Source organism: Nothoprocta perdicaria, unplaced genomic scaffold, assembly GCF_003342845.1.
Source record: "Nothoprocta perdicaria isolate Ctin4 unplaced genomic scaffold, notPer1 scaffold_0, whole genome shotgun sequence".
NCBI classification, from domain to species: domain Eukaryota; kingdom Metazoa; phylum Chordata; class Aves; order Tinamiformes; family Tinamidae; genus Nothoprocta; species Nothoprocta perdicaria.
Window position 1 is genome coordinate 316,607 of NW_020454092.1, and position 22,851 is coordinate 339,457.

General features: G+C 41.4%; 1 protein-coding gene across 2 annotated transcripts in view; it reads right to left on the reverse strand.

The window, feature by feature from the left end:
- MAP3K20 (mitogen-activated protein kinase kinase kinase 20) overlaps nucleotides 1–22,851 on the reverse strand; it is a 75,293-nt gene that overhangs the window by 10,440 nt on the left and 42,002 nt on the right. The window contains exons 10-15 of one of the 2 annotated variants that reach the window (XM_026042679.1): nucleotides 18,922–19,057; nucleotides 8,476–8,520; nucleotides 7,604–7,634; nucleotides 7,339–7,478; nucleotides 6,194–6,256; nucleotides 5,828–5,920 (exon numbers count right to left, since the gene is read on the reverse strand). In XM_026042679.1, the coding sequence (XP_025898464.1) occupies nucleotides 5,828–5,920; nucleotides 6,194–6,256; nucleotides 7,339–7,478; nucleotides 7,604–7,634; nucleotides 8,476–8,520; nucleotides 18,922–19,057 (508 nt within the window). Of the gene's footprint in view, nucleotides 1–5,827; nucleotides 5,921–6,193; nucleotides 6,257–7,338; nucleotides 7,479–7,603; nucleotides 7,635–8,475; nucleotides 8,521–14,206; nucleotides 15,474–18,921; nucleotides 19,058–22,851 lie in introns of those variants that run through there. The other variant, XM_026042749.1, reaches the window with a different exon arrangement.

A 22,851-nucleotide genomic window follows, 5' to 3' on the forward strand; every position in this document is an offset into this window, starting at 1 on the left:
AGATGTGCAGCTGCTTCCATGACACTGCCAGTATATAAAAACATGACGCCAGTTTGTTTTATTTAGTGCTAAACCTTCCAGTTTGTAAAAACAAGGCTGACACAGAGCCTGACATGAGGCAGTGAAAATAATTAGCTCTCATTTTCTCAGCCTCCTATTTCCTTCTCCCCGCTGTGTTCTCTTTCCACTAAACCACCACATGTCAGTCGAAATGGGAGGCAATTAGTGGGCTCATTTCAGTCCCCACAACTGTGCTGAAAAGAAAGTATTTATGATGGCACAATGAACAGCTGAAAGATTAAATAACATTTGCCTTTTGAAAAGAAAATGACTTCTAGCTAAATGGGCAATTTTTGATTATTCTCAAACAAGCTTAGAGTAGTTGGTTTTTAAAATACAAGAAAGGAAAATGAGTCATTTTTAGGTGAAAGAATCAAATAAAACTTGACACAGTAATGCAAATAACTGATGTTTTATTGCAAAATATGTAAATGTGTTATACCCTTAACAATGGCTCGTGCCTCAGGTCAGGGCAGGCTGCTGCCAGCACGGCTTGAGCAAGATAAGGTGGCTCCACTGCACTTTTTGTTTCAGTTGCGGATGGAGGAAAAAAAATAGGGGCGGAGGGGAGGCCCTCTGAGAGAGATGTGCTTAAAACAGAAGGAAACAAAGCGAGGGAGAGAGAGATTTGCGCTACCAGTCGCCCGCTCTGAAAGCCGGAGCCCTGACTGCTTGGTGAGGCAACAGGCGCTCGCGGGGCCCGGCTCAGCCGGGATGGGCACGAGGCCTCTCCCCACCGGCCCTCACCACTTCCAAGGCCAAAGGGGCCTGTCCCTGGAGAGTGCTGGTCTCCAAGGGGAGCGCTGTGAGGAGACGCCGTGCCCTGGCGGGGAGGAGTGCTGCGGGAAGCGCCGGGCAGCGCTGCTGGCTCGTGCCGTGCGCGTGTGCCTGAGCACGGGGCTGCTCCCAGGCCACCCCATGGCGAGCAGCACAGCAAGCCCACAGAAAATGGTGAACCCCTCGAGCTCCTGGGGACCTGCCCGCCACAGAGGCGGCGCTGCCTGGGAGGGAGACGTGCGGAGGGCAGCAGTTTAACTCAGAGTGGCTAGGGTGTACAGATAAAGATCAAAAACGTCCAGAAAGTCGAGCGCGTGAGTCACCTAACGAAGTCTACACCTCCTCAGGATTAAGGAGAAGCAGCTTGTCTCCAATGGGAATTCCAGGCTCAGCACTGTGCACGCAGGAGTTTACAAGGGTGCTGGCTTGAGCTGACCTCAGGTACATTGAAGCCGTGGCCAGCAGAGCAGCTAGCTGCTGTAATCCTGCAGGGATGGTGGAGCCACACCAGCTCCACCTGCACGAAAACAACACGTGGCCCTGCCATCCCCTTGCAAAGAGAACACAAGGAGCCCACATCACCTCCACTGAACAACTATAGCCAGTAACCCGGTCACCCATGCACCTCCCTGGGGGAATAAATTAACCAGTGCTGAATGTTGCTAGTTTTATTTAAAGATAGCTCTGGTTTTATTTTATATCCTTAGTTTCTCTTCACAGAGCAGTTACCTCTTTAATGACTACTTATTAGAAATTGAGCAAGTCCTTGAGAACGATCCACAAACACTGCTGATCCCATTATTGCATTCTTAATGCTTTGAGATAGATTAAAAAGATAGGTCTGAGATGTTGAGGTTTTGAGGTAAGACCGCATGTTAGCAAGTCTAACTGCATGTTAGAAAGTCAAGGTACTTGCAAGTATCTCTCAAAGGAAGGGGCAGATAACAAGAAATGCTCTTCTAGCTTTACTTTTTAAATATGAACAGTGTGTGGTGAACATCTGAAAACTACAGAACTGGAATTTTATATTTTGGACCAGATCATTGCCATGTTTTTGCCATGTTTGTAACCAACCTAACATGAGGAGTATCTTACACAGCTAATTAAACAGATGATGTCATACCACATCTGTCCTATTTCACTAGGAATTAACTTTAAGAATGCAAAGAAAGGTTTCATTTGTGCCCATGTAGTGGAAAGGTGGAAAGGAAGAAGCAGTAAAAATAGTCTCAACCACCTCATAAAATGCATTCCAGTTAAAACACCTCTTTTAGCACCATTTTGTCTGATACTGCTTGTATTGTACCAACCCATGTCTCTCCACACGCAGGGCAGATCACAAGGTCTTTTTGAAGAAGCCCTACTACAACATACACTTTTGCACCACACATTTAAATAATAGCATTAAAATATATCCCAGGTTGGATATTCAGGGCTAAAGTACAGTTCACACAGTTAGCAGATGTTTTTGAAGAGGTTCTGCTCCTTACCTTGTCAAATGGAGCAAGAGGTAACTGGGGGAAAAAAGAGGTAAAATGGTGAGCCAACTTCAAAGCTTTGCATTTGGATATAGGTCAGACTGTGCCACACTCAGTAAAAATGAAAACATTCAAAGGTATGGTGAAACTCTGCCCTTTTGAGGACCAAAACTAAAGAATGCATCAACAGGAGACAAAAAGACTGTGAGCAATCCTTCTTAAGGGGTTGGATGATTCATCACTGCGGAGCCGACACAGCTCAGACACCTTTCCCTGATTGGGAAATTTTAATGAGCCACCTAGGATGAGAAAGCCATTGAAAATTCACTCTGCAGTTCTGCGAATCAGCTCAAGCCACAATTGTCAGGGTTTGTTTTTTACCCCCTTTGGTATCTTGGAGTTAATTGGGCCCCCTTTTTTTTATTATTTGTTGAATAAAAATTCATATAAAATGTTTAAATCTATCACCTTTTAGCTGAGTGGGAATTGTGTACAAAAGGGTCATTAAAAGGAAGTAAATGGAAGTAACCACATAACTTGAACTACGAGAGTTGGAAAAGAAACCTCTAAAAACCAGGTTAGCTTTGCAGCGCTCACTCCTGATGCATTCGGAGAGCACAGAGGTCAGCCGAGCTTTCATTACCTCTAGAGATGCAGCAGAAAAGGGAAGAAAACTGTAATGAAATGACTGCATTTACCAGCTGATGGAAACCAACATAATTCCTCCAGCAGAGGCAGTTTAAAATAGATGACAAATTCTAGGATGGCAAAACTGCATACACTGGGAAGTCAATGTTTCATTTAGCACATAGACAAGGCTGAATATTCAAATGGCATCCTAAAGTTTATTTACGGGGATTCTTGTTAAAACACATTGGCATTATTAAGCTCCCTATTTTTTTGCTATGCAGCTGTCTGCTTGTGAAGATTTAATGGTGCATGCAGTGCCCTGGAGAAGGCACTTGTGCTCGCGGGAGATGGTTTCAGGAGCCCTCGGAGGGCTGCTGGCCCCTGCACCGGCTCCTCCCGCGCACTTACAGCCTCGTGGCATTGCGGTGCACACCGCTGCACTCCGGGGCCACCTCGACACCAACGCTCATGTCTGGACCAGGACTGTGTGTCCGACCCTGGTGCTGTTCACCAGGAGTGTCCGCCCAGCCACCTCCGGGATCATTGACAGGGGAAACAGCCAAGAGCCGCCCTGCAGCCGCTTTGGGACACTTGGCTGAGCCAGGGCAGAGCAAAGCACCCAGCACCAGCGGATCCTTCCTGCCCCTAATAAGCTCCTTCCACTTGCACAGGCCTAGCAGCCTACCCAGCAGCCGGGAACTCACCGCTCACAAGCCATGGCCTAGGTTTGAGCTTGTTGCCTTGTTTCCCTCATGGCTGAAATGGGAGAAATGCTCCTTAGCTAGAGAGCCTGTGACAGGGAGTGACCAGCATAAAGTTATCTTGAGGAATTTATTCTTTATACTGATATAGGCCACCTTCTCAGCTAGAAAGATGGTGGAAGGTGATCCCCAAGCATTTTTGCCACCCAGGTTTAAAGGCACATCCAGCATTCTTTTATAAAAATGAGTCAGTAAAAGAAATTTAATCCCTTCCACTCTGGCCTAAACCTCCAGTTTATTTCAGAACAAATCTGGTGATGACAGCAGTAGTTGCCTTAAAGTAGCCTCTATGATAGAAGATCCAGGGTTTTTCAAAGAATCAAGTTTGCCCAATTTTCAGCATCTTATGTATCACACGGTTCCTTACCAGTCCTGGGTAAATGAAGTTCTCACTCAAACAAATTAGCCTGCTGGCACTGGCCATAGTGTACTGCTTGAAAGTTCAACCTGGCTAGTCATTGCCATCCGCTTTTATTAACTGGGTTACCTGCAGCATTTTTAAAGTCATGTATGGGCTATCAAGTAGATCTCTGAAGAATAAATTCTCAGATAGGCTCCTTGAGCCCCACATCGGTGGCACAATCATTAAACAGAGGGGAATCCCAGAAAGGTAGATCTAACATGTGGCACATGACTATGGCAAAAATTACTTCCTGAAGAAGGAGCGTAGCACCACACAGAGCAAAGACGACCAACTAGGAGATCACGGGAAAGGGAGGATGAAAAAAAAAACACTTCCAAAAACCGAAATACTGAAAAAGAACGCCCTCTGTCAGTTTTGCAGTCAGTATATGGGAAACCTGTGAAGGTTATGTTGGCACTACATTCCCATTCAACTAGCCCCATCCTCTAGTAACAATTTAGCCCTATTCCACAGGATTTGGCACATGGTTCCATTTGCAAATTTTTCTGTCACAGCCAAAATATTTTGTACACTTGTCCTCAAATTTAGTAGGCATTAATGCAACCTGTATTTCCCTCCCACACTCTCAGCTCTGTTCCTTTCTTGCCTTGCTTTTTTCCTGGGGGAGACTGCTCACCTTCCTGCACCATTTTCCACAACCCATACTGGAAACACGAGGGAGATGAGTAGTATGGCACTGCCTTTCATTTCCTTACACAGCTGCACACGAGAAGGGAAAAATTAAGTGTAGAAAAAAGCAACCATATAGCATCCTAAGTTACATGCTTTCAAGAATACTGAGAAAGACCAAGTAATTCACATTGTGATGAAGAAGATTTTCATAGGGAAAAAAGTGCTTACGATAAAAGAAAAGAAAAAGCCATCTCCAGACAACAAAGCAGAGAGCTCTTTCAAATTGATGAAATGATTTCAATACGAGTCCAAGTTCCTACCAAGTACAAACCTAAATGCTTCCTCTGCAAGCACCACCAAGTACAGAAATCAAGAGACTTCTACAAATAATACGTCCTAAAAGCAAAGCACTCAGATAACACAAGATGAAAGTCAGCCTCCCACAAGTTTAGGGTGGACACATAATGCAGATTTGTGAAACACAAAAGAAAACAAATCCTGCTGTCACAACCCCTGACTCTAACTCGGAAAATGCTTTGCACACCATTTCCACATAGCTGATTAATTCTGAAACGCTTGAACTCAGAGTCCATGGCAAGCTGAATAAAGAAAACGGAAAGCGTGGGACAAACCCCATTCCCAGCAAAAGACAATGCGGTGGGAATGCTCTCCTGGAACATCTGGAGAGAGCAGGCAGCACACCGGTTACCCAGGTCTAACTAGAGACCCTTGAACAGACACAGCTTGGAGCTCACGTTTGATTAGGATGTGGCATCCCTTATTATTATTTCACACCCACTGGCATGAAGGAAACCAAGCAAAAAGCTGAATTACGAAAACTACAGTTAGTAAAAATGTTCATGAGAAACAAAAGCTGACATCCAAGGCTTCTGTGCCACTGTTTTCCTTGTAGCCTCCTCCTGGGCGCATTTCCCCATCACTGATTCAGTGCTATTTCCTACCTAGACATTTGTTCAGCGATTTCCAATGCAAAAGGTTTTTGACAACAAAGTATTTCCAGAGATCCTGGACCTCCAGGCAGTGCCTAAAAAGCGAACCAAGCCAGTCAACCCCAGCCACCTTACCTGTGGCCCGCTTCCTGGCTTTAGGTGGTAACCAAACACCAGCTCAAGATTCACGACTTTCTCTATGTTCTCCTCAGTCCCACCGGCAGAGTCCTGCCAAGGAAACAGAGCGGAGAGGTTTAGAGCCCTGGTGCTGGAGGCAGACCCCAGGCCTGCTGCAGGAGAAAGGACTGGCCTTTCCCGTGGCAAAAGTCACCAGTGAGCAAGAAGCCACACTCAGACATCCCCCTGCTCTGCTGGGTGCAGAGCAGCCCCGGGGACAAACCCTCCGTGCGACCAGCCCATCCGCCAGGGAACAGCAGCAAAGTTGGGGAAAATATTTGTACCCAAATGAGAAACACTTCTTGTGTGAACGAGGAGACTTGCCTTAATTAACGGTGGGAAATGAAAGAGATTTAGGTAGTCGTGGGTTAACTTCTCAATAGCAATCTATTAAAAAAAAAATCAGATGAGAGTAATTCATTATCTAACATTGTAAATACCAGTTTGAAAAACAGTGCAGTACAGTGTGCATTGCATTTTTCATGGTGGAGATATAAGGTGTTCAAGAATAGCTTAAAATACAGTTCTGCCTTGGAAAGTGTCCTGGTAGCTCTACCCCATCTAGCATTCAGAACCAGATCTGCTTAATCAGAAAAAAATAAATGTTTGGAGGGTTGTTTTGGTTGTTTTTACTGATGTTCAGCCAACTGAGGGAGCTGAAATCTTTCATTTTGGGCATTGACTTTATTAAATTTCAGTAATTTTCCCTGTAGGAAATGTAAATTAAATGTATCAGTAATGGTGTGTGCTATGGAAACAATGGCTGATGAGCAAGGGGGGAATAAATCTGTGTGACTTACGGAGCTGAGGCTAAATTTGCAGGATTAGCAGCTAGGATAAAAGTATCTCCTTGCTAGTAAATTGTAGTATAAAATCACTGAGACCCAACAGAATCCCAAATGCTGCTTTTAGAAAAATCTTTTTTTCAAAGCTGACTGCTAGGAAACAAAAGCATCTCCTGTGGCTACAGTATTAATACTATTACTGCTCTTGTGATCACGCTTTCTAGACCATGATTTTCTGAATTCATTGCAAACGTTAAACGTTTAAAATACCAAAAGCAAAGCTCTAAAAGCAAAGCAATCTGCAATTGCACAAAGCAATTGTCCAAGCAAGTTGTCTTAGTCAAAACAGTTTTCTATTAGAGGTGAGATGCAAAATTTGAAAAGAGACTTCAGTTCAGAGATTTCAGCTAAAAAAAAAAAACCTTTTTTTCCTTATTTGATCCTCTCTTAAAGAGAAATCTTATGAAAACACATTCTTAAAATATACCCAAAGCTTTCTGTTGGGGGAATGGTCCTCTTAGAAAAATCCTTACCAGTCTGATCATCCCCTGTCTCCAGCAAACACGGTGTGTGAAGATCACAGAACATTTCCATGGCACAGAAAACATTAGGGTTTGCTTTGGGTTCTGCACAGCTCTGATTTTTTGGCACTATATTCTACAGCAGTCTTATGCTACTAGATACCTTTAAATGAATGATGTGTCCCCTGGAAAAAATTCCCATGTCCTTCAAATCCTCTTCTTCTAGAAGAAGCAATCTTTTCCCAGTGATATGATGTTCCTTAAACAAGCTAGCATATACACTCATTTCACCAGAAGCATCACCTTAAGATAAGAGAGGTTATTCAGAAATCCACAGGGCTTTTCACTGAAGGGGAAAAAAAAAGATATGAACAAATTTATATTTATACATGAGTATGAACATAAATGAACATATGAACAGCTTTTACCTTTTTTAGTTAGTTGTTGCATCCAAAAATACTGCAAAAAAAAGGAATAAAATTTAAGTTCATTTAATAAAAAATTATATTACAGCAATTTGGCATCCACCGGCATAATTAGTTTAAAAAATACAGAAATCTAAAATATTTCTAAGGTAATAATATTTCTAGTATTTCTGGGAAAGGGACTCAGGGTTCTACAGTATGAGTTTGTACACTTATTTATCTTTTTTTTTAAATTGCCTTCTATTTTGTGGCCTTGTGGATCCTTACTTTCTCGTTATTGGGAACAACAGAAATGCCCAAAGCAAACACGTAGCAATCTGCCACATGATAAACCAGCTGAAGTCAGGTAGCCTTTGCTCTGACCTCCCAGCCTGTCCTATGGCATCCTTTCGTTAAACAAGCACACCGAGAACCCTCTTCATGTGTGGTACAAAGAGGGACGTTAAAATTACCATGACACAGTAACATATTAGAGATAAATCAGCGACATTTCTTGCTTAGCATTTTAGCTGAAATAAAAAGGGTAAAAAGATGATGGGATGCCGTGTTTTATACAAAAGGGATACCCCACATTCCTAGAAACCTTAACTTCCAGTTGAATTGCCATACGGTGGCATGCAATAGGGCAGACACTCAAACACGTTCTGCCTTCCACAGGACTCCCAGAACACATTATTTTGTGGGCATTGGAGAACGTGACTAATCTATCAAGGCCACTTAAGCACTTAATTTATCTGTGGTCGTCTGTTTAGGATAAAAGCAAAGAAATAGTGGTAAAATCTCACCAGGGTGTTCTGATCTAGGTGACATTTCCTCAGTACTGACCATACCTTATGGACCTAGAGCAGCACAGCACCGGTCCCGTTAATACTCACCACATCTTCTTCAGTCCATGCACAAATATCAAAGGAGGGCAGCAACTGTGTGAGAGACATGGATTGAAAAGAAAACCATCTGACTGCTTCTCTCCCTTCCAGCCCAAATTATATTCTGAATGCCGATTTTATTTCATTCTTTTTCTCTTGCAAAGGGGAGGACTTTAGCCTATAAATCTTGTAGTGAGGGCACCAGACAGCAGTTCACGTAAAAGGGACATCCTGCATTCAAACTGATCACTGGCTGGCTCCTATAACATGATAGCAGTAATAAATTGATCCCATCACTTTCATGAGATAAAATCACCAGCAGATCTCCAATAAAAACAATTTAGAAAGCAAAACAAAACAGTCCAATAACGAGGGACTCTCTAGGTGTCTCCCTCTCTTCTTTTTTTCTGACATTATGGGAAGGATTTTGCTTTTGTCATAGACTTGGTACCACTCAATTTCTGCAATTAAAGGAGTGCTGTGATCACAGCACGCTCCAGAATAGGGGATATTTTCTGCAAAAGGAAGGAAGATGTCATTAAACAGTATTGAAAACAGAATTTGGAGTCGAGCCACCGTGGCTCATCGTCCTGCACAGACAGGTCTCTTGGTTTCTGCCAGGCTTCGTATCCACTGCCCTGAGGCTCTGCAAACGCAGCACTTCCCACCTCCGACCCCGTCGCCACACACACAGCTCACGCCAGGGAGAGCTGGTATGTGAGATGGTGTTAGCTCTTGTAGCATGAAGATGCACAAGAGGATAGATGTGTTGTTAGGTGAAATTCTGGGATGATTCCCAGACTGACACAACAGAGGATCTTACTGTGATATTGTTTTGTTTTCATTCACTCAAGCACGTTATTCCAAATTTCACCTTTGCATTTTTATCCAGCTAAGGAGGTGACATTAATTTGAATATATTTGGACCGCCAATGTCTCCCAATTACTCAACAGCATGATACAGCTACAAAATTATTCAATATATATAGCGCATGCTTAAGAGAGAACCAGCTCAGTTACCTACCCACCTGGGAGGTTTGTTAATATGCAATGTGAGCCCTGGGGGTCTTCAAGGAACCCAGCCCCGAAGGACCAGCCAAGCAAGCCTCTGCCAGGCCAGCACTTCACCCATGCCTTTGATGTCCCCCATGCTCAACAGTTGCCCATTACACACCAGAATGAACTATTCCCAGGTTCTTCAAGCACTGAGACCGTGGTCTAGTGTAACCTGCCCACAACTTCCAACCACTGCTTCTGCAGCACCCATGGGATACCCCCATCACAGGGCTATGACCGCCCTTGCATCCTCTGAGCTCTGCCTCTTCAGCTATGAGGTTTTGCTGTCCCTCCCCATGCAGCGTTTGAGGACTTCTCTTCTGAGCTGCTCCTCCTCATTTCAGTGGCTCAGTGAAACCTTCCTGGCCACAAACCATCCACGAGACCAATTCAGTGGGAGGACCTAGGGGCCCATCAAACCCATCCCTTTGCCTCCCCCAAGTGGACACAGCCAAAGGCGGCTCAGTGAGGTGGCACACGGGAGCAGGTGTTTGCCAGAGGAAAAAAAAATAATTACAAACAAAAAAAAAAAAAAAAAAAAAAAAAGAGAGGCCTTTCAGTCTTTTTTGGTCCTTTACATGATATTTCCAGCCAATCTTGTCACCCACCTGCTGTTGGTCAGGCATATCCCTATGCTAACTGCCCCTATGGTAAAAGCCTGTCCAGGAGGCTGTGGGGCAACCAGCAGCACCGAGGGAGGACACGAGGCCACCACACAGATCTTTGGGGACACAGTGGCTGCTCTTACGTGAGGAGCCTAAGAATGATTTATATGGTCAAACAGCTTATTGCAGAAGGCCAGTATTGTATTTTTGCTTGCACAATGGACTTGCTTTTTTCAGCTTTTCCCATTTTTAAAAAGTGACATAAAATGTTATCTATTTCAATTTCTTTCTTTTTCTTTTTTTTTTTTTTTTAAAGGGAGAAAAAATGCACAAATGTCACACTGAGTAGCATGAATTGTCAGCAGACAATAAGGAACCTCTTGAAACACTGGCATTTTACACAGGAACACAGATGCATAAAATTTACTGTCAAAATGTTTATTGCAAAATAGAAGTTTAGAACAAAGAGAAGCAAAGGAAAAAGTTCACATCAAAAGAAAGTTTATGACACCAATTAAGGAACTGAATACATTGCACAGTTTCTTTTTGCTCGTTTGCTTTTTTTTACACTGGAAAAATCAAATCCACAGTGTGAATAAAACAAGACATCGTTATGTCAAGTGCAATAAAGAGAATAACTGACACTGCAAGGTTTTAACCACACAGAAGTGTAACATTGCATGTTCCACACAAATTATATATTCAGTTTACAGCACAAGAGTTTTGGCACAGGCATTGCTCAGCATTGTTTGTTTTTTCAGAAGGGAGAATGAAGTTTTCTAACACTGTGAAAATATTTTCTATTCAAATTCCTTTGACCACACTTCAAGTGTAAGTAGCATTGGCTCCTACTATTCGGTACAAAATTTTTTTAGTAGTGCAAAAGCAAGAAATGCAGTGGACTATATCTGACTTTCAAAGGCATATGAATATTTAGCACACAATATAGAATGTTTAAAGAAGGTTCTTGGTTCTACGTATTTAAAACTAAATCTTCACGCATCAGAAATCTCTGTGCAGACTTTACAGTGTACACTAAGTCGAAGAGGGGAAAGGAAAAACATTCCCCTCCAGATTCCTACCAGTACGTTTTAAGGGCTGTGAAACTTAAGTGAAGTTATTTTTCTACCTGAACTTTGGATTCTACATAAATCTGTTGTTAAAACCTCTGCCAAGTTAGAGGTCTTATTAAAAACCTGTAAAAGCTGCCTGATTACAGAAAAGGAACTACAGTACTGAAGACACACAGTAACTCTGCTAGATACTTAACAGCTATATGAACACTACAACCACTAAGAGCAGTATGAGCCATTATTGCATCAAATATTTAACTCCGAATGATAGCTTTAAAATCTAGAAAGAAAGGGAATCAACATCTAACAAAATCCCATTAAGTGATAACTGACAAGTCCAGAAAGTGGCCGTGTGACAAGGAGCTACCTCCCATCTCACCTCTCAGGCCTCCTTCTTCCCATCTAGCAGGGACTAACCCCACACGTGGCCTGAGGGCGCCGCAACCTCCCCGCTGTGTGTCCTGACACTGTGTGTCCCGACACTGTGTGTCCCGCTGCTCCACGGAGCCGGCTGCCTGGATCAGAAGGTTTCAGTGACTTCCTCCCTCCGTTTTCTCCCACTTCTAACGGGCCTGTTGGGAATTTGGACATCTCGTCTCGGTCCCAACTCATCTCGCACCTTTATTCAAGCCAAAAGACTGTCCTCACCATCCTTCTCACAGGCACTTAACCATTTATTTAAGTCAACACTGGTAGTATAGCAGCCAGGTAGAAAATGGAAAATTCAGGCCTGGCTCTTACCCTTTCTTTTCATTAAAACAGAGCAATACTATTTTACTGATGTTACTTCCAGAACTCTATATAAGGCAGAGAAAAATGGGATCTCAGAAGACCCAGAATGGGCTGTCAAGCCGAGGGGTGTCTGAGGCACGGGCAGGCTCTCGGTGCCCTCGCTGCCAGCCCAGAGCAGCCAGAAACCCCTACGGCACGCGGATAACACCCCTAACCTGACACACCGCGGGGCTACGGACACCTGCCTCATGATACGGGTGGGAGACAGACCGGGCTGCACTGCAGAGCAAAACCAGGAGTGAAAGATAGATGAGATACCACAGTACCCTCCCTGCTAACACAGCTGCACACCAGAGCTGGGCTTAAAATCTTTATCCTGGTAGAAGCATGTTAGAGGCACAAACAACATCTCAATTCTCATATATGATTTTTGGCTAGTAAACTAGAGACATCTGGTATGAAACTCATCACAAGAAAATAAAGCTGGAACCACTATCTTTTTTTTTTTTCCTTTTTTTTTTTTTTTTAAATAAGCACAGCCTAAGTATTACATTATATATATATAAAATATATTCTAAGTATAACACTGTCACAAGGGAATTGCACCAGGATAGTTTGTCATGTCATCACTTAAAGGTTATTAAGGTTATTTACAATTCTAATACCCTTACCACTTTGAATACCAACTTTGAGAGTTTCATTTTTTTCTTAATACACCTTAACTAGGTTTGACCAAAAAAGAAAAAAAAAAGAGAAAATTCTACTTTTGCTTCACTAATGTTTTTTTTTCTAACCAGCAGAAATTCCTATAAGCATGCTACCACATTTTGAATATATTTTGCAGAAATAAAGCACATGCATGTTTTTGCAGCTAAGAAATGCTGTATCATATAGAAGTTAAGGACTTTATTTCATTCTGTAAAAATTATGCAGTGAATTTATAAATTCAGTTAAAACCCACACAAATATATATGTGCATAAAGTGCTTTGAGAGTGTCAGATGCTAAAAAAGTGCAAAACATCTGTGCTGGGGACAGAATTTTTTTTTAATCAATGTTTTTAATCAAATTTATTCTTAGTTGGAACTGTGCAACACTAAACTGGATATGTAGTACCATAATTTATGGACAGTGACACATATCTTAAGTGCACATATTAAATCACACAGATCCATCAAGTTTTTTCTGGATATAAGAAAATATTATTGCTCTGGGTGTTAGCCGACACAGACTTACAAAAATAATGGAAATCTGCACTGCAATAAGAGTCTATAAGCTCTTATTTCTATTTAATTCTTTGCCCCTCAATATCCTCCTCCTCCTCCCCAAAGTCAGGTTATTTTGGAGGTTCAACTATACTATACTACTATAGTATCTTACCATTATCTATACTAAAGGAACAAGTTTCCCCTTGAGACACAAAATAAAGTCGTATCATTTAAATTACAATTTTAACTGTTAGGCCGGAGGTGGAATGCTGATATCCTACAGAAATCAAGCATTTAGGGGGCAAACCCTGTGAAAACCAAGTGCAGTAAGCTAGTCCTACGGGGAGCAGTGCCTGCCTTGCAGCTTATGGGGCCAGCACGCAGCCCTCCGGATGCAACTCTGCACCTCGGAGCGGTGTCCGATGTGTAATGATGTCGGGCCTGCTCTTATCTAATGTATCTATCGCTCCCTAAACTATCTATAAAAACACTCGCCATAATACATAGGTTAGAGCTGTGTAACGGACAAGCCTATGATTAAAAAAGCCACTCAAAAACAGAAGCTTTCATTAAAAAAAAAAAATCCAGTAATTGTTAATGGAATTTTGATGACTTATTCCCACTAGGGCTAAACTAGACAGTACCAGTTTTCTTTTGAAATGCTGCCCTCCTTCCTTGGACAAATATTTTACATCACCTTCCTTTCTACCTTGCATTTGTGTTTGCACTGGTTTCCCTCCCTCCTCCTGCATCACCACTGGAGAGGTCATCAGGAGAAACACGCTCACTGCTCTCAATGTGAGTGTCTGGCAGGCAATTACTGCAGCAGATTGTTGCACATTGAGTTGTAGGATAAGTCATCACAGCAGTGGCAATACATTAGAAGTGATTTAGCTGAAAAAAAAAAAAAAAAAAAAAAAAAAAAAAAAAAGATAGAGACTGGCAAATATTCCTCACATTATCACATTATCATTGAGAATTTCACGTGAGCCACAGTAGTCAGGCCCAAGCAAAAATGTCCTTGTGACTTCTCTTCCTCCTCTTGCAACGATGGCACACGTGGTTTAAGAGATACCACAGAAGCAAATTTGCTGTAAATAACCTAATGCCAATTTTTACTCTCAGGTACAAGAGTAAGTCCATCAAAGTTAATGAGGCTTCCTGGATTTACATCAACATAACCGAAAATCAGCTTCTACATCACAATAACTGCTAATAGATGCAGAGGTCTGATTGCAATTGGCTGTGCTAGAGTGAATTATATACACAAGCACACACGCAAGAGAAATGAGAACATTTATACAAATCAGCTACTAACAGGGATTATCTATACTCTTCTGCTATTCGGTTTTTAAACTGTGTTTAACTAACCCCTCTATTTCTCTCATCCAAGCTTCATTTTTTTTCCTAGCAACATATTTGCGACATCTCACAATGCTGCCTTGGAAAAGGCTTTAAATTAGAAACACAGCAAACCCCTTCACTGCAATAGTAAGAAAGAAAGGATTGCAGAAGAAAAGCAAATCTGGAAGTACAATTATATTTACATGATTGACTGTAAAAGTAATAAGGAAAATGACAAAAAAAAACACAAAGAAAAAAAATGAAGTACAATAGGCTTTAAAGTCTCCCCCAATGTTTTCAGATCTTAAATTCATCAAGCCATAGTTTCTGTAATCAGGCATCAAGAATTATAGCTATAATAATGGTTCTTAAAATAATAATAATCATCATCTCAATTAGTTTTGAAAGTTTAGCTCCAAATTTCATCCAAGTAGAAATAAGTCAACACAATCTAAACGGAAACAACATGTCTTTCTACACACAAACACGCTCAGCCTGGAAAACTCACTTTTTTTCTTTTACATGATTTAAACAGACCAAACTGACAGGATTCTTGTTCTAAAATTTTATTGTTTTGCTTTGCAAAAAACGATTTCAGACTCAATTCTGTAACTGATTTCATTCGCTGCTATCGTCTGTGTCATCAAAATAATCATCATCATCATCATCGTCATCTGACCAGTCGAATTCACTGAAACCCAAAGCCATGTTGATTTTCTTTCCTTTTCTCATAGAGGTGGTTTTAGAAGAATTCTTTTTGGCTTGCATGTTTATCTGCATTCCAGAATGCAGGACAGATCCTGCTTTGTTCAGAGAGAAGATATCCCCAAAGCCCGTCATCATCAAGGCCTTCAGACTTTGGTTCATGCCAGCTACCTCCCCGTTACTTGTTGCTGTGATCTGACATGACATCTCTGCACTGTTTGACTCCTCTGTTTTAGATTCAAAGTAAGACGCCTCAGACATTCTTGCAGCAAGAGGTAAGAGAAACTATTTAAAGGAGGAAAGGACAGAGCAAAAGTGAAAGTTAGAACCAATTTAAAAATCAGGGAAAAAAATAAAAAGACACCACCAGATTAGTGAGCATAAAACAGAAAGCATAATGATTAGTGAATCTAAACATCAAGCTCAGGTAAGAATGCATTAAAACAGACTTAGCTTAATTCTCTGGTCATTGTTTTTAAAATGAAGTGCAAAGTCACATGGCAAGAGCCATAGGTAGCAGAGCTTTCATGATAAAAGAAGGTTCAAACTCTTCAAGCCTTCATTTTGTTCAACATCAATCAGATTATGACATTTCCTAGCCAGACAGGCTGTCTCCCAGTGCAATGCAGGTACAACTGAAGTCTGAGTGAGCGAGTTGCTTAATTGAACCCCTCAGGATTGAAGAATAAATCCGGTTCTGACCAAAGAACCCAGAAAGCTCCCAAAGTTCAGTGCAAAGTAATAAGCCATCTAAATACCAAAACCACCAGCAGAATATGAGTGATACCAAGACTGGTTTGGCGCACAGGCTCTAAAGCAAAAGGAGGGCTCACCCCTCGCAGCTGGAAACAAGCCCCTCGGCAGGGCCGAGGCAGCGGGAAGGGGTCTCGGCCCGCCGTGGCAGCAAGAGGGGCTGCTGGCCGGCCCGGACAGCCCCTTCACGCTGCTCAGCTCCCCCCAGGAAAATCCGTATCTGCCCAATGATAATATGATGGTCTGCAGTGCAGGGAGACCACGCGGCCAGGTGGCTCAAAGAACACACGTCTCCTGGCAAAAAACACTTCGCTGACAAATTGTCACTAAAAAATCTGCCTTTTCTTCTAAGTTTCCCCTACTTATATACACCTCCTATTTATGTCACAACAAAAATTAGTGGTTGTCATTTAAGAAATATGGATAAATTTTACAAAGTTGGAGAGAGAGGGAGCACTAACATTCTAGTGATAACACAACCATCAAAGCACTATTCAGATCAAGAAACCCAAAAGCTCCTACTAATATAGAGAAGTACTATGTTAAAAACACAACCTAACCACAGAAACACCATACCCAGTGCATGCAACAATTCAGTGCCTGGTAATTCTTTTGTCTATTGTAATTTTATTCACTTTGCATCCATTCCCCTGATACAGGGGAGGAACTCCCCCAAAATATCAACAAAGCTGCACATGGTTTCCCACTGAAACGCATTTCTGAGCCAACACTTTGCAATTTTTGACAACGTGGGTGGCAAACTGTGTGTGGCTCGTTTTGTGAATTATACTCACTGCCCACTCCTCCACATTTTGCTCTCTCTCGTTACATAGAGAGAGTAAGAGCACTTTGGGACAGCATCTGCCTTTACGTCACATTACATATAATAAAGATCATGAAGGCTTTGATATATGGCTGTGATCTCTCATCTCCAACCTCTATACAAGTCACAGTTCCTCCTACGCGACCCATTCAAGTTGCATGGCACCGCAGGTGAATACTGGAATTCAAGTCCTGCTCACTGCCTTCCTCTCGATGTGACACTCAGCTGAGCTACAAGCTTGCCCTTCTTAAAGTCAGGTCCTCTTTCAAAAAATGGCTCTTATTTCACTACAGCTGTGCATTAGATATATTTTATTCCCCACCAAAGGCTCCAGATTCACCTGTGCTGCGAAAGGCTCTTGAGTATCTGCGCAAAGCAAATCTACCCACATCAGACCCAAAGGTGCCTGCTGTGTAAGACACGGCAGAAACGGGGCCAAAACCGGAGCGAAGAGAAATATTACTACCAGAGAAGTGTTGCTAATGATTGTCCTCATCCATCTCTCACACTGCTATATGGAAAGCTGTACTCTATTCCCTGGGGTAGGAGCAGCATATTAACCAGATCTATCTATCCCTCAGGATGCAGCTTGTACCAACCCTGAAAGACTGGAGAATCAAGTGGCAGAGAGAGCTTCCCTGCTCTGCTCTCACCTCATTAGAGTTTCTCCTCCTGCACACCACTTCACTAGTGTCTGCTGGCCCTGGTCTCTGCTGCAGAGCCAAATGAAGAAGGGATGGCAGAGTGTACGGCAGGGACGAGCAGCAGGACTCAGTGTCAGCTTAGGGCCGAGTACGAGCCTGGCAGGGACCCTAACTGGTGTTGTTGCCCCCGAGGCGGTATCTTTGCTACTGCCCTTGCAACAAAGCAGCTTAAAATGAAGCCGTGCACGTTCCTGCTGCAACCACGCAGCCGCACGCAGGCACACCCTGAACCTGGGCAGGGGCAACACGTCTGCCTCAGGGACCAGGGCTTGCAACAGCAGGCACAGGGGCGCTGCAAAATGATTTGCAGCTGTGACTTTAAGATTGGGTTGTAGTTGTAATTGATTGCTCTTCAGAACTTCGTTTGCTAGGAACAGACTGATCCGAGTAAGTTAAACCAATTTCTATCAGTATGTCATTTTTTTTTCCAACAATATCTAAGGAAAAAACAAACCTACATTTCTCTATTGGAAGAGATTGCATTTAAACACAAGAGTTAATGTTATGCAGAAAGCCAGTTCATGCTAAGCACAACGCTCCATTCTTTCAGCAATGCCAGCTCTACCCAAGTCGTAGAAGTGATAAGCAAGCACAGCATAAAAAAACGTAGGGCTTTGCTCGCAAAAAGGACTGGTTCACCAAGGCAGGGTCTCATGCTGGGTATGTGAGGGCCCGCGGCTCGGTTGCTGAAAGTTGGCAAGCACTAAAGCATACAGGTATCTACTGAGAACACGCAGTGTCTGGCATAGGAAAATACTCATACTTCGTCATTTCATTGCTACACGTTCACAGCTGAAACACCAATGCAACTTCAAGCAGTGACAATAAGCTATACCTTAAAAACAAGTTTATGCAAAAAGACATTTTGTTCCATTCATTAACTGAAATGTGACAATTCCAGCAGCTAATGACTGGCCGGTACACGTATGTTAACTATAATTTGGAGCTTCATGAATAATTAATGCCTCAAATTTTCCACGGAATAGAAATTTGCTTCTTTTTTAGCAAAAGAAGAGATAAAATATCTAAACAGATTTCTGAAACCTTCTTCTGCCAGAAACAAATGATTCATACTTTTTAGGCCAAATCCCGGGTCCATTAAAGTCAACAACTTCCTAGCTGAAAAATGACTTTATCGAATACAATGGTTATCTGATTTCAGACAATCAGCCTTTAAAGCTGAGAACTGCAATTACATCAATAGGAAACTGCTTAAATGCCTTTGGCACAATATGACCCACAGTTAGTATCTAACATATATCTAATATACCAGGTAAAAATTTTTAAAAGTACTACTATTTGCAGTGATTTAGTAAAATAGGCTTTAATTGCCCCAGGGAAACAAATAGGGGACCCAGGGGCACTACCTCCTTGTTGTGTCCTTACATTTACACAGACAAAGCTCCAAATGCTTTTTGAAGTAGGATGAAAGGTTCAATTATTGTCTACTTACAGGAGTATTGGACTGTTCGGTTAACTTCTGCTCCCACATCCTCAAACGTCGCTCCCGTTCCTTCAGTTCCTGCTCTTTAAAGCTCAGATCACGCTCCAGTTTCTTTAGTCTCTCTAAGGTTGCCTCAATTTCACATCTGCACGGAGACAATTTGTTACGTCTTGTCTTTTCCTGACAGATATAAATTGTTCATAATTCCTCCTTGAATATTAATTAAATGTGAAAGGCTGAAAAGTACAATACTAACTCAAGCAGTTCATTTAATTACCAAATGCAAAACCTTTCAGAGCTTTAAGAAAAACTGGCAATGTTTATACTTGAGAATAACCATAATGCCTCCTGTCGAAGAATGATAAAATTTAGGAAAGTAAAATGCCACCTTTTCACCAAACATCATGAAACATGATACTATTCATAAAGAAACTGTGTTAAGTGATAACGGGACAATTATTAGTATCAGTATATGGGCAGTCTAAGACTCCTATTTGCTAAGTTTTTATCTAGGCCACATATGTTACTGGACTCATCCTCTGCGTGCACAGAATCAATACTGCAATGTTTTCCCTCTAACCTTCCTGGAACTGACTGCAAGTCTCTGCAATGGGTTCCTTGGTTCGTTCAGTTTTCTTCTCACCATACAAGCCAAGGTGTGAAAATATGAGGAGGAGGAAGCGAAGGCAGCCTATAAGGGCTATAAGGAGGTAAAACCTATAAGGAGGTTTAGATCCATTCTTTATAGGTTGCATTGCATATAATTCTTCCCTTGGCAGACTGGTTCCCTTTAGCATATGTTCTGACTGACAGCACCTTCTAAAAGTGTCTGTGGACTGAAGTACTCTTGGAAAGAGTTCAATAAGAGACTACAAGTGCACGGGTGTATGTACTGAAAAATAATTCAAATTCACGCTTTTCTTTTTTCCTTGTGGTTAATTAAGTCCTTGTATCAAGATATTCATTACTGGAGTTTTTAACAAATATTTTCTGTGACTGTATGGCAGAATGTACTGTCTGCAAGCTGTATCCTGACAGCAATTTCAGGTATTTCCTTATTCACGTTGTGAGAATGGTCAAGGCCATTCTGCCAGCGTTTAGTTTTGCTGTCTAGAATCATAAGGACAACTTTAGAGACAACTACTGAGATCTGGCAATCCTAAAATACTTCTGCAAAAACATTGGCAACATTTTCCTTTGTACTTTCCTCAGAAGCACCACTGTAAACAAAATCTCCCTCTTCTGATGTTTGCAAAAAGGAAATAAAATGACTAACAGCAAAGTAGTTATCATTTCTATTTGAAAAAACATGAATATTTTACACTGTAGATCTATCATGGAATGATTTAGTTCTTCTCTAGTACCAATGTGGAAAAGCATACATCCAAATGGCCTATTTTTCAGTAAATGAGAAAATTTAAATATTCAAAATCTTATGCATTTCCGACTTTAATAAGACATCTCTGCTGGAGTGTAATGTTCACAAAGGCAGAGGGAAAAATTCAGAGCTAGAATAACCAGCAAACTCTCCTGCCACACTTAATTCTACTACAAAAATCAGCCACCTGGGGAAGGGCATTTCTCACACTTAAATCACGCTGAGTGAACTGTTAGATGTGGTGGTCAGAACAAATGCCCCTCACAATTATTATGCTTCCAGTCTCAAGCAAAATTCTCTCTCATATACAGGCAAGCAAAGGTCAAGGCTGACTATTATGCTGGCTTGAAGTAGTCACAGATCCTAATACAGAGCAAATTCAACTTCTGTTTTGAAACACCCAGTAAATGCTGCAGATAATGCTTCAGCTAGATCTGCAGATGCACATGTTTGGCAGAACTTGGACTGCATCTAGAAACAACGCTACTAGCTGCTTGATAAAAGGCCCCAAAGTGACTCCTTTCCGAACACTTATGTCCCTTTCATAACCCACTGCTGCCAGGTGCAACGTATCCTATGCAATCTACTGGGTGAGCTAAAGAGCATTTTGAGGATAGTTGCAAGCACTGCTTTTCTTAGCCCGGGTATCAACACCACAGCTGCTTACATGTGGCTCTATAATGTATATAGAAATATGTAAATGAAGGCTCTCTCCTAAATAACATTCTGCAGTAGGAAGGCCCCGGCAACCATAGCTCTCTATATGCCAAAAGTCAACTCCTTGCTCTAATTACCTCTCTTCATTAGACAGAAACTTCTCTTATAATGAAAGGTCAGCCTGCAAAAACAGTTGCATTCTGAAAAATCATTCCACTGTGTAATAAAACTGTGTAATTAAAGAGAAAGCTACCGTACATTGCCCAGTTAATGAGTCCCACTTCATAAGGGAAGTGGATTGAAACATTATACATTGCAGGGTATTTGTTTGCTTCTTAGTTCTGCAGTTTGAGTTTGCTGTCTTTTCTAGAATAATCTCAGTGTGTGATATTGAGGAACGCATACTGTGTTTTTGTAAATGATGAACAGCCACAGATTAAAAAACTAACTTGCATTTGTTTATATACATCTTAAATTGCTACTGATACATGGACATAAGAATCACTAATAGGCTAATTATTAGAACAGTTGCTTGTGGGGGACAGGATGGAAGGAAAAGTGTTGTTTGTATATATGAGAAAATGTGGACAAATGGGATTTCCCGTTGAATTAGAATATCATTACTTCCATTGCAAACTTCTCCTATCATGACAAAAGTGACTTGAATTTTGCTCTTTCAGAATGAAAACAGAACAGGAACTTCAAGGCACAGCAGATCTCTGCAACTTAATCATTAAAACAGTGCCCTTGATTGTTTTAAATAATAACAGATATGAAAGAACAATTAGAAAACAAGATATCGAATTGTTTCTAAGAAATGATAGTACAGACAGATCAAAATATATCATTAATACAAACATTAATACCACTGTATGTTTGCAGACAAGAACACATTAAAGATAGATCAAAACCTCAATCGTCTTACCATCTTTATCAGTTATCTATAGATTCAACTTTCTCAATCTCTGTTTTCACAACAGAGAAAGTTGGAGAGTCTATTTACAGATTTTTATCAGCAATACAGGTAGTTTTTCTAAACACCTCTGTGCAAAAAATAAGTTGCCTTTTAAAAAGCGGAAGAAAAATGCAAGTCCGCTTTCCTTAGCTTTGATTTGCTTTGGTAAGCGCAGTATCCGTATGAACATACATATCTGGATCACTAATTTGGAGTTTGCTCCAAGGAATGAGTCATAATCTGCACTATCCCAATCACACCTTTCTCTTGGACTCTGATAGTCAAGTCTCATCTAAATACTCTATTTTTTGATAAGACATCTTATTCTTTCTCTATCAGAACATACTATGAGATTTTAAGAAGAAGGGAAAAAAAAAGGTCTGTAAGTGAAAGTTAAGATTCTTCAATGCAAAAGCTAAAGTGCATTGAAGTTACGTAGTTGTTCTCACCAATGGTTTTAGTTGTTTTAGCTTATCCTTTGGGATCAATTTATGCATACAAGCCCTTAATCTGCTTTAATTAGCATGTTTTACACTCACAGTTTCTGTTAATTTGGCTTAACCTTCATAAGTGTTATAGTCACTATAGACACGACTTCTGCATGAGGGGGGCAGCTGTAACCAGCGAATAGTCCCCTAAGAGGGAACCTCTTTCACCCTTGTTTGTGAGCAAGTCCAACCCATCTGTGCTCTTCTTTAACTTTTTTTCTAATTTCAACTTAATTCAGAAGTTACCTTTGCTTCATACAAATCATGCATGATCACAAATTTGTACTTTCTCGCTCACCCCCAAAATCTCCAAATCTACCACGAACACGGCCGTTCATTGCAATACGTTCTTCCACGAGCTGACAGTGCAAAAGAACTTGTTGTTTATATGCTATTTTCCCCTGGCACATTGCTAGCTGCTCCTCACATCCTTTGGGTGCAACAGAGCAAGTATTCCATAA